The sequence below is a fragment of the Diplotaxodon limnothrissa genome, linkage group LG13 (genome assembly GCF_057381915.1).
Source record: "Diplotaxodon limnothrissa isolate DT_005_m linkage group LG13, D_limnothrissa_male_GT1.1, whole genome shotgun sequence".
NCBI classification, from domain to species: Eukaryota; Metazoa; Chordata; class Actinopteri; order Cichliformes; family Cichlidae; genus Diplotaxodon; species Diplotaxodon limnothrissa.
Window position 1 is genome coordinate 15,209,530 of NC_140608.1, and position 11,640 is coordinate 15,221,169.

General features: G+C 40.6%; 1 protein-coding gene across 1 annotated transcript; it reads right to left on the reverse strand.

The window, feature by feature from the left end:
- On the reverse strand, positions 1-11,634 carry gclc (glutamate-cysteine ligase, catalytic subunit). The gene is made up of 16 exons (XM_085369352.1): positions 11,028-11,634; positions 9,635-9,747; positions 6,020-6,202; positions 5,763-5,876; positions 5,439-5,497; positions 5,092-5,228; positions 4,903-4,977; positions 4,247-4,363; positions 2,968-3,106; positions 2,757-2,869; positions 2,562-2,654; positions 2,341-2,445; positions 2,153-2,234; positions 1,960-2,069; positions 505-625; positions 1-405 (listed from the first exon to the last, which is right to left on the reverse strand). Exons 1-16 carry the CDS (start codon positions 11,175-11,177, stop codon positions 224-226), a joined length of 1,893 nt encoding a protein of 630 aa, XP_085225478.1. The 5' UTR covers positions 11,178-11,634; the 3' UTR covers positions 1-223.
- Between the last annotated feature and the right edge of the window lie 6 nt (positions 11,635-11,640).

An 11,640-nucleotide genomic window follows, 5' to 3' on the forward strand; every position in this document is an offset into this window, starting at 1 on the left:
TGCATGTCTTATTGCTCATCTATTAAAATAACATTGTAATCATAAAAATCTCATACAGTATATACACACACATATGTCTGAAGCAGGTGCATTTCTTTACATTACACACATGCCGGTTTGCATTCTCATATGATTGGACCTCTTCTGTTCCGAGCCACACCTTTGGTCTTTCTTTACATGCATGTTTGTATCATCTACAATATTTTTTGCCCTCCTCTCTCGTTTACTGGGATCTGTTAACTGGGTTGCCAATGAGCTCAGGGCACTGCTCCTCTCCTTTAGCAATCCTGTCGCACTTTCTGAGCAGGTCGTAGTTGATCTTGTCGGTTATGATGCTGTCCTGCTTGTAGTCGGGGTGCTTCGCGACAAATTCCCTCATCCACTTGGCCATGGTCATCAGTTCACCTATTTAACATCAGGAGAAGTCGTTTAGGGAGCGTTACAAGGAGAAAAATGCTTTTGCTTATGAGACTACTCAGTATTAACCTTTTAATGACACTTTACCTGAGGCACGTTTCTTTATGAGCTTCAGATAATTCAAGATGGTGCACCTGGTGTCCACATCCACCTCCATGTTTTCCAGGTAGCAGTTAAGTATTGGGATAAGCCCTTGAAATACTCCCTCCTGATGATTGAAAAAAGAAAAGAAAAAAAGAAACAAAATGCTGAAGTCTCCTCAGCAGGATAGAAAAAGAAAACTTAAACTACTGCAACTACAAACCCTTCCAGATTATTTCAAGAGATTTAAAAACAGATACCCTTGCGGCCAAAACTTTTAATATTGTAAATGTCTCTCTTTTATTTGTATAACAAAGCTCCTTTAAAATTGGATAACTCAAGTCTGCGGGTTTCATTTCATCTACATGCATCTGCAAACAATGTTTTCTTCACAGGCAGAAATATTGTTCCTCCATCTCCATCCCAGAGTTTGGCTACTAAAATACATCTGCATGTTAGTTTTAATCAATACGATGATAACTGAGGGCAGCTTTATTGTCTTATCACTTGTATAGTGCTCCATCCAAAAGCTGGTTCATGAATAATGACAACTTATAGTTGAGAACATCATCAGGTTTTAAAATCAATAAAATTCAACTCTGTTCAATTCATTTTTATTTGTGTAATAGTCAAATCAGTGCTCTGTATACTCTAAGGTAAAGACCCTATCAGAAAGAAAACCCCAATAATCCTCTAGCACTTGGCGACAGTGGGAAGGAAAAACTCCCTTTAACAGGAAAAAACCCCTCTGGCAAGACCAGGTCATGGAAGGGACAGTCATCTGCCATGACCAGACCAAGGTGAGGGGAAAGAAGAGAAAAGGAGAGCAGACGGGAGTGTACATCTGCTTCTGCCAAATATTTCTTATGTTAAAAGATTCCCAACACACCACTGCCAACTGCTGCTGGATGAAGATCGTTAGGTTTCTATTTGTTAAATTGCATGGCCTGACAATATTAAGTGCCTTGCAATAACTGCTATTGGAGTTTGGCATCATAAATCTAGGAATCCCTTTTCTAATCTTCTGAATCAACTTCTCAGGGAAATGGCTAATTTACTGGGTTTGTTGTTGAAGCAGTGGTTATCGAAGCAAAAATGAACTCTTCTCTCTGCAGGTCCTCATTTTTGTCTAGAGATACAATCCCCCCCAGCTCAGTCACGGTCTGATGAAAGTCAGTTGTCGTCTAATGCATTTTTGCTCTTCACAGCAACGGTTAACCTGCATGCAACTAATGCCTCAAACGTGACTGGCCTATACTTGCACTACAAGTATAAATCTGTCATTACAGACTGAAAACAGGATTTAAAAAAAAATAAGTTAAAAATAAAAAGAAAGAAGGGATCGTGACTTAAAAAAGGTGAACTGAAATAAAATGACAGATACGGTCGTTCAACATCATTTTCCTATTGAGTCATTACTACCAGCATAGCTCACACGTCATGTGCAGGAGAATAACTCACCTTTCCATTGATGATTGTGTCAATGCTCATCAGTGTGTACTCCTCATTGGCACCATCAGACTCCAAGCCGTTTTGAGCAGACGCGGTGCCATCGAGCACCGGGTTGCAGCCTGCAAAATAAATATATCAGCTGCTTCAGTCTGAGGCCTTGACAACAAGCGCAGATCCAAAGATAAACTGTTTTTTTAAGCACCTTTAAAGATGTCCTTGCGGAAGTAAAACATGCCTTCCTGGACAGCGTTTCTCTTCTGCGCGACCTTCATGTTTTCATCCACCTAATAAAAGACACTTCCTGTATCAGATCACTGTGTACAAAAATTCACAACCCTACTCACTGGTTAATTTCCTTTTTTAGAAAAAGAACTGTGGGGTTGTTATCACCTTTGACAGCGGGATTATGAAGTCCAGTTTGTAGGACAGGATCACACGGGTCAGCAGGACCACAAACACCACATATGCAGCGTTTTCAAAGTCAGTGAGCTGCACCTGGAAAGAAAGGGCAAAAATAAAAATAAAAAATAAAAAAGAATAATAAGACAACTCACCACATCACTGAATTTGAAAGCAGATTACAACAAAACAGTCAAAGAGGTGAGCAGTACCTCCATGGGGCGGAACTCGACTCTCCAGCCGATATCAGAGTTTGGAGGGGGAGGTTTGAACCTCATCGTCTGCCAGTTGGTTGATTGGAGGTTCTGCAAGAAGTCTGAATGAATATTCGTGTACACTGCAGCCATGTGTATACTGCATTTTTACATGCAGGTGGCCCTCTTCTAAAAAATCATTTAAATTCTCACCTCAAAGTGATCGGACTCGTTCTCGTCATCCAAGTGTATTTTCTCCTCAAAGACAGAGAGTGGGTCTCGTATAAAAAGATGCGCTATGTGCTGGGCCAGGAGCTTGTCGATGCCTATTCACACAGAATGCATTATTCATTTCATTACTGCGCGATCATCTCGTTTAGAATTTCCCCCGTGGCTAAAACGTTTGTATTTTCAGAATCAGTACCTGCACTCAGCAGCTGCTTGTAGATCTCCTCGTCTATCGTCAAATCAATGTCATTGTACTTTTCCCCACAGCAGGACAGGTAGCTGTCAATGGAATCATACCTCGACTTGAAGATCCTGTATTTGTTGTTTTTTAAAGGCTGCAAGGAAAGAAAAACATTTCGTTACTGCTTCACTTTCACTTCAACAAACTATAATAAAAAGTAACTTAGTAATGAAAATAAAAAGTTGGCTCTTTACAAGGTTAGATGAGAAGCATCATAAGCATAAGAAAAAGGGGGGGAAAAAAGCAGTTAGTAAAGTAGTAGTTGATGACAAGAAATTTACGGCAGAAATTTGTGTTTGACTAAAACCTATTTTAAATCCACTACTGCCACTTGATAGGACTCAGCACAACACTCAAACTGCATAGACCATCAGTGGTCCTCTGGCCATTTTACTATACATATTTATCATTTAAGTTACAACAGCCATCATTACAAATTATTTTTAAACACATGTAAGAAAGTCTGTATAATCTGAAATCTGAGCATACTCAGTCACTGCAGTGGTTATAATACAACTTCCAGTGTTTTGTTCCTTGCACCTTTATGCAAAAGCATTATGCAAAAGCAGAAATGCATCTTAGTTTGGCCTCTACACACAGATGTGACACTGCACTTCATTATAGGAGGAACGACGAGAGATTAGTTTCCAGGAAGCATGAAAGCACATGATGCAACACATGACTGACATAAACTTTACAAATAAAAGGGTCAAGCCATGATGTAGAGTGCCTACTGTCACTACTGACACCGGCTGGACTAGAAATACTAGAAATACAGTGAGTAAATAAAGCTACTCACTTTCATTCGAGGTTTTTAAATCTGATCAGTACCCTGAACTAAAATGACGGCCTGAACTGGGTTTTCTGAGCTCAGCTCATCTGGCATCATCAAGCATGAAAAGGTTATGCTGACCTGCAGCTCACGCACTCTTTGCAGTTAGTTTCACAGTCTCATATCATATTAAACTGCTTGAAAGCACTGTCAGAAAACTGCACTCAAAAGAAAAAAAACATTCAAACTTTGTTGGGAAATCTCCCTAGTAACTTAGTTTCACCATTGCACTCGGGTTACTTCCGTGGATCTCAAGAGCTAATGACTTTAGATGTCAGAAACAGGAACACAAAAAGCCCCTTTTAAATCCAACAACTCACCAGAAGTCTGCCTCTACAAATGAATAAAACACATTTATAAAGTCATGGCTACTCCTGGCCGTTTTCAGGTCCACCTGCTCACCTTTAGCCCGCGCTCCTCCTGCGTCCTGTCGTCCACCGAAGCAGAAATAACTCCCCAGCGACAGTCGATGTCTGACACATGGCCTCTGTAGAAGGGTGAGGCTGCACTCAGTGCCATCTGGTAAAGAGTGAAAACTCTCTTTAGTGCGTTTAAAGGAAATGTGGGTTCAAATAAATAAAATCGATGCAAATTTGTTAAAAAAAAACAAAAACAAAACAACCCAACAAAAAACGAGCAACCTCCTTAAATAGCTGTTAAGAACCCAACAGCGCTTCAGAGCTTCTAACAAATCAAATGAATGCATATCAAAGAGGTGACTGCATCAACAAAATACCAAAAATTTGCATAAATATGTATTTATAACACTTGGTTTGTTTGCAGGTTTTACTATTTGCATTCCCCTGCATGGAGTGTGCATCTACTGTAGAGCCACAGACAGTGTTTATTTACAGCATCCATTATGTCAGTGTGGTCTGTTTTTGGCTTCTTAGACGTCACATCTACTATAGCACAGCAAAAACTGCAGGTTCTAAAGCTGCTACAGCATCAAGCGCATAAATAGCTTGATAAGCAGTTGAAACAGTCCTGCTGAGAATGAGGTCAGTTACAGAAACATAATATATGACAGGAAGCAAGTGTTTTGTTTATCCACTCACCACAATGGGGCAGAATGTTGCTAGTTGGTCATAAAGATACCTTGCCTCATCAATGCTGCAAGCCTGGAATGTCACCTGCAAAAGCATCGTAAAAATAGGATGAAGTACACTTATAAGTTACTTATTAGGAATGTGAAGCTGACAAAGACAACCAGACGTGGCACGCTGCTCGGTCAGTTCATTCACTACCTGCAGACAGCAGTTGCCCATGCCGAAGCCCATGGCATCCATGTAGATATGGTCAGGCAGAGCCGCCCTCGCCGCTTCGCCATCATCCTCAGGAAACTCTTCCACAAACGGAGATGGAGTGCACTTGTCTTTGAAAACTAAAGAAATTTGGTCACATGCATTTATTCCACAATGTCTTAAAGGCAAATGAATCACATAAAAAAACAAAAAAAACCCAACACAACTTTAACTCCATTTACAGTAGCTTACAGATGTGTTCGACTCTGACCACATCTACAGGTCGCAATTGTTGCTTATCACAAAAAAAAACAAGAATATAAAAATATCCTCAATTCAGTCAGACTTACTTGGCACATTTATTACAACTTTTTCTCCCCTTCTGTGACGTATGTTTCTGGTTAGAGTGCTGAAAAAAACCCGTAAAAAATGCAAGTAAAATGTATTTATTTATACAGCACTTTTCACAGATTAAAAAAATAATAATAAAGTGCTACACAATAAAAACACAAGAAGCTAAAGTATGACATCACAATCTAAAAGGTAATAAAAATCACATGTAACCATGTGGATATTTCCTGCCCATCAGTTTCTGATCCATTTTGCTCAACTAACTCCAAAATTTCTAATTAAACACATCTAAACTGTACTGACATTACAACCATGAAGCCTACCTGAATCTCGGGTGTCTGTTGATGGCTTCATCGGGGAAAAACAGCGACTTGGACACTCCTGTTTCAACAGGAGTTGGTCGGTACTCTGGTTTGGTGAAACCCGGGCAGCCTAACCTGAACAAAACCATCACATAACGCAACATTAAAAAGCTGCGGCTGACATTTATTAGAACAATCCCATATCAGCTTATAGATTCACATTTGTATTGACTTCCTTTATGAGGGTAAAAACCTTTGATCAGTATAAACTGAAGCACCTTGGAAATGCGGTGACGGTGCAGAGCGTTTCTCTGGGGTTCAGGACAGACGACGCCTCGCGCCGCCTCTTCCTCATGTTGCCCTCAACAGTGTTGAACTCTGACATTGTCCCGCCGTATGGCTGACCTGGAGTTCCCTCGATCATGTAGCTACCATACTCTGGTCTCCACAGTGTGGGGTGACTGCAAAAACACACAAAGTGTATTATTAAGCTACAACACTTAGAGGTCAGGCTGGAAAAAAAGCCCCTGGTTTCAGTATCACGATGACCTTTCTGATTAAATAAACGGACCGCTCTCCCTTTATCATACGTCGGGCGTAATCCTGGCAGGGGCAAATGAACGCGACACATTTGTGCTTCTGAGCCTGCTCTTTGGTGTGTGCGACAGAGGGGCAGTAATGAGGAATGCATCGGCTCTACTATTCCCACTGTCACTGGTATTTCCCCTGGGTGAAGTTGGCTACACAGATTTAGACCGATGTCATGGGCTGCAAGCAAACATAACACTCAGGAGCCTGTACAAACACATTTACAGCGACTGCAGAGATGGCACTACAGATTAGACATGCAAACAGTATTCCCAGGAGGAGCTCATCAGGGGGGAAATACCTTGGCATCACCTTGGAGATGTCAGTCAGTCATCAACAAAACTTTTGTAACAGATTAATTTCCGCGTCACATATTTTTAAAGCCACCTAAACGACGCTAAAAAAGGGCACATCACAGAAACACTGTGCTGTACATTTTTTTGTTTTTAACAAGTGTGCTACGCACCCTTTTCTTGTGCTGCAATATTAATTGAACTATTGAGCAGAAAGACTGGAAGATTCAAGCTTTGGTACCATGTGCAGGGAGCCTGTGGGGCTGTGCCAAAATCAAACAGAATAACTCAAAGCTCTGAGTCGGGGAGATGTGTCTCTTCCAGTTAACTGCTTGTGCAAAGACAATGTGATCAACAGAGAGTCTCTGTGCATGTTCTGTATGGACACTTTTTTTTTTTTATAACCTTAGGTTAAAAACTTCTGATGAGATAAAACAAGACAACCATGTTTGACTGTTTAAGACTGTAGTTTTTAGAGTGTATAGTAAAAAAAAAAAGAAAAAAAAAAAAAGTTAATCTGAGATCATATTAGTAAAAAAAAAAACAAAAAAAAAACAACTACTGATCTCAGGAGCGTTTCACAGCAAAAATACTCAAGATTTCTGTTAATGGCACCAACTTGTGTGATTTGAGGAAAAACAAAAACAAACAAATACTCAAATACAGTGAATGGAAACAGCTGATTGAGAGTGAAAAACAGGATGAGACAGGAGGGTCTGACTCCTGCCTGCACACTCAGAATGGGACATTCAACTCAACTGCACTTCTCAGGTGCTTTTGTTTAAGTGTGTGTGTATACATGTAAATAAAAAACATGTAAAAAACGTTTAGCATTTTATTTTTGTGGGAATAAGCTGCCACAGAACTCTGTTGAACATTGCACATTAAACTAAATGTTCTGCAACAGCTGGAGGAATAGGGAGCTAGAGCAGGGCGATATGGCCAAAAATATTTATCACGATATAGATTTGAAAATTTGCGATAACGATATAACTGACGATATAATTGATGCGAGACAAAATACAACTCCACAACATTACTAGCGCAAAAAGACAACCTTCCATTTATTTTCACTTAAATAAGAAGCTGGTTTTTATGTACATTAAAGCTTTATAAAAATGTAACAGTGCAAATGCAAATTCCTTGCTGAAAGTTTAACCAAAAGGCATTTCCAGTAGAAACGGGCTGACATATCCTGAGCATAACCATGTATAATATCCACTGAAGTTAAAAAGAGGTGCTTTGCAACATTAAACTGCAGTGTGCAGTACGTATTTTTCGGACCATAAGGTGCACGGGATTATAAGGCACATTAAGCGAAACAAAGCAGTCAGATAAATCAAACTTTATTAAACTCATTCTTCTTGCTTCCTCCACTTCTGTACCATTGATTCATTAATGTTGAATTCTCTGGCAGCTGCTCTGTTCCCATGTTGTTGCAGTATATTAATGACTAACCTCGTATTGTGGATGGATTATCTCAGTTGTTCTCCTGACTGAAATTTGGTCCGTTTACAGCATCCTGCCATGCGATTGCATTTGTCTCTAACCATGAGGAACCTTCACGTTAACTTTTATAAGTGGAAAAGTGTTAAGTGTTCGTCCTCCAGCTTCACTGTTTATGTTATGCTAACATAGCTGTGTCGCTAGCGATTACGTAGCACATCATTATATACCAGCTAGCCCAACTTCAGTAACCCTACAAACGTCACTGCTGTTTAGTTTCCTGTCTTCATTTATGTTGGAAGTGATAGCAGAGCTGAACGTTTGAATTTTTTCAGAAATCTCTCAGTCAGAACATGCAATATCATTCTTGGGTAACTAGCGAAACTAGCGAGCTAACTTCCGCTAGCTTCCTGTTAACTTCTAACTCCGTTAAATGTAATAAATTTTGTTTTAATGGATGCCTGGAAGTTAAACTTCATAGTTACACCTGGTAAAGCAGCAATGCTGATCGTTTTATTAAAGATGAAAGACTTTAGACAGTTTAACTCTCAGTGATGCTGCAGTGTTCGTTTGACCTGAAATATACGGAGTTTAGGACCCAGTTTACTCCCAGATTTAAGAGCATCTTAGTCCGACAAATACGACAATAACAACGGCCGCTTGCATGTTCTGCAAAAAAAATGTGCTTTGTCGTGTATCTGACGGACAAACACAAAACCAGTTCCACATCACTGAAGTTGCACCATTTGTACAAACCAATTCTGGTTCATCTGTTTCACTCAACAATCGGCCATGTGCGTATGAAAACAAAGGCACTGCGCATGCGCGTTTTACTCATATTCTATCGCGATATTTCATTTTCCTATCGTTGCCTAACATTATACCTGTATTACCGTGAACGGTATAATATGGCCCAACCCTATAGGGAGCTGTAATTTCTAATGCATAAGACCTCCACTGAGCAGCTATAGCATCTGTTACTTTAAGTCACATTGATGCATATCAAAAAGAAGTGTTTTCTCTTAACTGCTGCACTTCCAATTTAAGTTATAAAAAAGCCGCCATGCACCAACTCAGGAGCTTTCACTGAGGCTGATAACAAAACAAATACAAAAAGAAAGTGTCCACCTGCAAAGCATGCTGATTTAACCTTTATACAGCATCTCATCTCACTCCTCCTCTTCTTATTATCCCACTGTGTCATAAGCAAAGCAAAATCCGCCATTAATCTCTCAGCTTACATTTATTCAAAACAAACCGACAGCCTTTTTGTCACAGCTCCTGACATTTGAGGTGTGGCATTTATTCAAATGTTTTTCATATTCTAGTTTTGTGTGTTGCCATTTCAGTGCAACAACACAGTGTCTCCTCCACAGTGTAGTGGTTTACACATTCGCCTAACGAGTAAAAGATCCCCAGTTTAATATTGGGAGGAGACACAAAGGAGAAAACAACACTAGCCAAGTAAATTATGAGCATCTTTCATCTTTTAGTAGCATATGCAACTGAACACACACACACACACACACACACACACACACACACACACACACACAGTGTACCTACTTGGGGTTTATGTTTTCTCCCTGGTCCTGCAGAGTTGCTAAAACATCTCCACCATTCAGGACGAGGCGAACCTTCTCATCCTTGTCGTCAAACTCCACCAACATGTATTCAACCTAAAAGCAAAACGATCAAAGACAGAATTAGACAAATACTGTATTTAAAGTACTTGCCTGATTTTTTTTTATTTTTTTAAATAAACACCAGACTTTCCATCGGCGCTATAGATGCCATCACATCAATTCCAATTCATCAGTTACATTTCCTTGACTTTTGACTCTGCTACCCTGTAATCCCCTGTCTGAAAGAGGGATTAATCTATAACAACAGCATTCCACATGGTTTGAAATCAAAATACTTTGTTCAAGCTGTACAGATTTTTGTGGCTGGTGACGGATGAAGAGATGTGAAGTTTTGAATGAAAATGTAAGAAAACCACAGCGAGCAACAGACAAACCCACATACATTGCATAGTAGCCATTAAGTTACCATCCACACAATAAGGAGTGTCCTCATGTGGTAGCAGGCATGCCAGCAGTGTAAGCAGTAAGGGAAAATAAATGAGTGTTGGACCACCACCAGTGACAAAGCTGGACTTCTGTTTTGTCATGTTTTTTGCTCACGGCTCTCTTCAACTCTTATTCAACGCTCCCCAACACCTGACTTAAAAGTCAAAACTGGCTCCATGGTTACGGCCTTGTCATGTCAATAAACTCAAACATGCTGGGAATTACATTGCTTCACATATTGCAAGGAGGCCAAACTAGTTTTACATCGGGGCCCATATACAGCTGCCGGAGCGGTTGGTGCAAAGAAGCACGATTTCAACAAGCACATCTTGGTTTTTCTACACGATAAAGAAATGTCTAAAATTGCTGCCCATAAAGCAGGAAACCTTTTCTTTTAATTTACAGAAAATGTCCTGCTTTATTTATTTTATGGTGGACACATGAAAAACTGAAAATTCTATATCAGACAAACACGAACTTTTCTGTCATTTAATTGTTTATCTATTACTTAATTACTTGTGTGTAGGCAGAGTAGGGCAAGCTGTAATATATGTAAAAATACAGTTAAAAGTCCAAAACTTATGCCTTCCTTTGAAATTTTCCAAATATGGCCAGAGGGTCGGATTGGAGTCTTTGCCTGGCCAATTCTGGAACCCGGGCCTTATGTTTGCCACCGTTGGTATACAGTATCAAAGAGCTGCAGGATTTGTTGCAGTTACATGTGTATGTGCTGCAGTCGGTCAAGGTGCGCGCGCGCACACACACACACACACACTTAATTAGTCTATCAACACAGGACCACTGTTGCATCATGCCCAGCCGCATTACTAATAGATTAAAAGCATTAACAGACAACACCAGCATTAATATTATTCCACAATCCTTACCTCATCGCCCCACTTTAGCACATCTTTCTGACGATCCTTCAGTTTGTTGTAGATGTTGAGAAACTGGATGATACCGTGTTTTCTAATGTGGTCAGCATACTTTCGGGTTTCTTCCCAATTCAGTGGAGATCCCTGTGACAGTAGACCCATCGCACACGCTGACTGCAGGTATAAAGTGACCGCTGTTCGGCTCTTGCTGCCTGCTTTCTATTTAAACGGCACGCCGGGCGATAGCTAGCTAGCTCGTCTGTCCAGGTGGGAGAGCTCGCATGAAGCGTCGGTTAAAACAAGCGGCAGAGTATGGAGGGCTTTCAACAGAGCCGCGGGCTGAATGAAGGATCTCTTGGGGTTTCTAAGCAACAACGTGCCCTGTCGGTAACCTCAGCTGGACGTCCAAAAGAAACAGGCCCCTGCTCATCACTTGCTAATGCCTCGTTAGCTCGGTACCGTGAGTTAATAACTCCGCACCCGCTGCTAAACGGACGACTTAGTGCCTGGTGACACCAGCTCGGTAAACAGCTACGGACTGAAGCCAGTAAAAGCGCAGCTATATGGGGGGGGAATGACAGCGACGTGCGCCGGTAGAGAAGTCTGTGTTTCGGAACCACTCTGC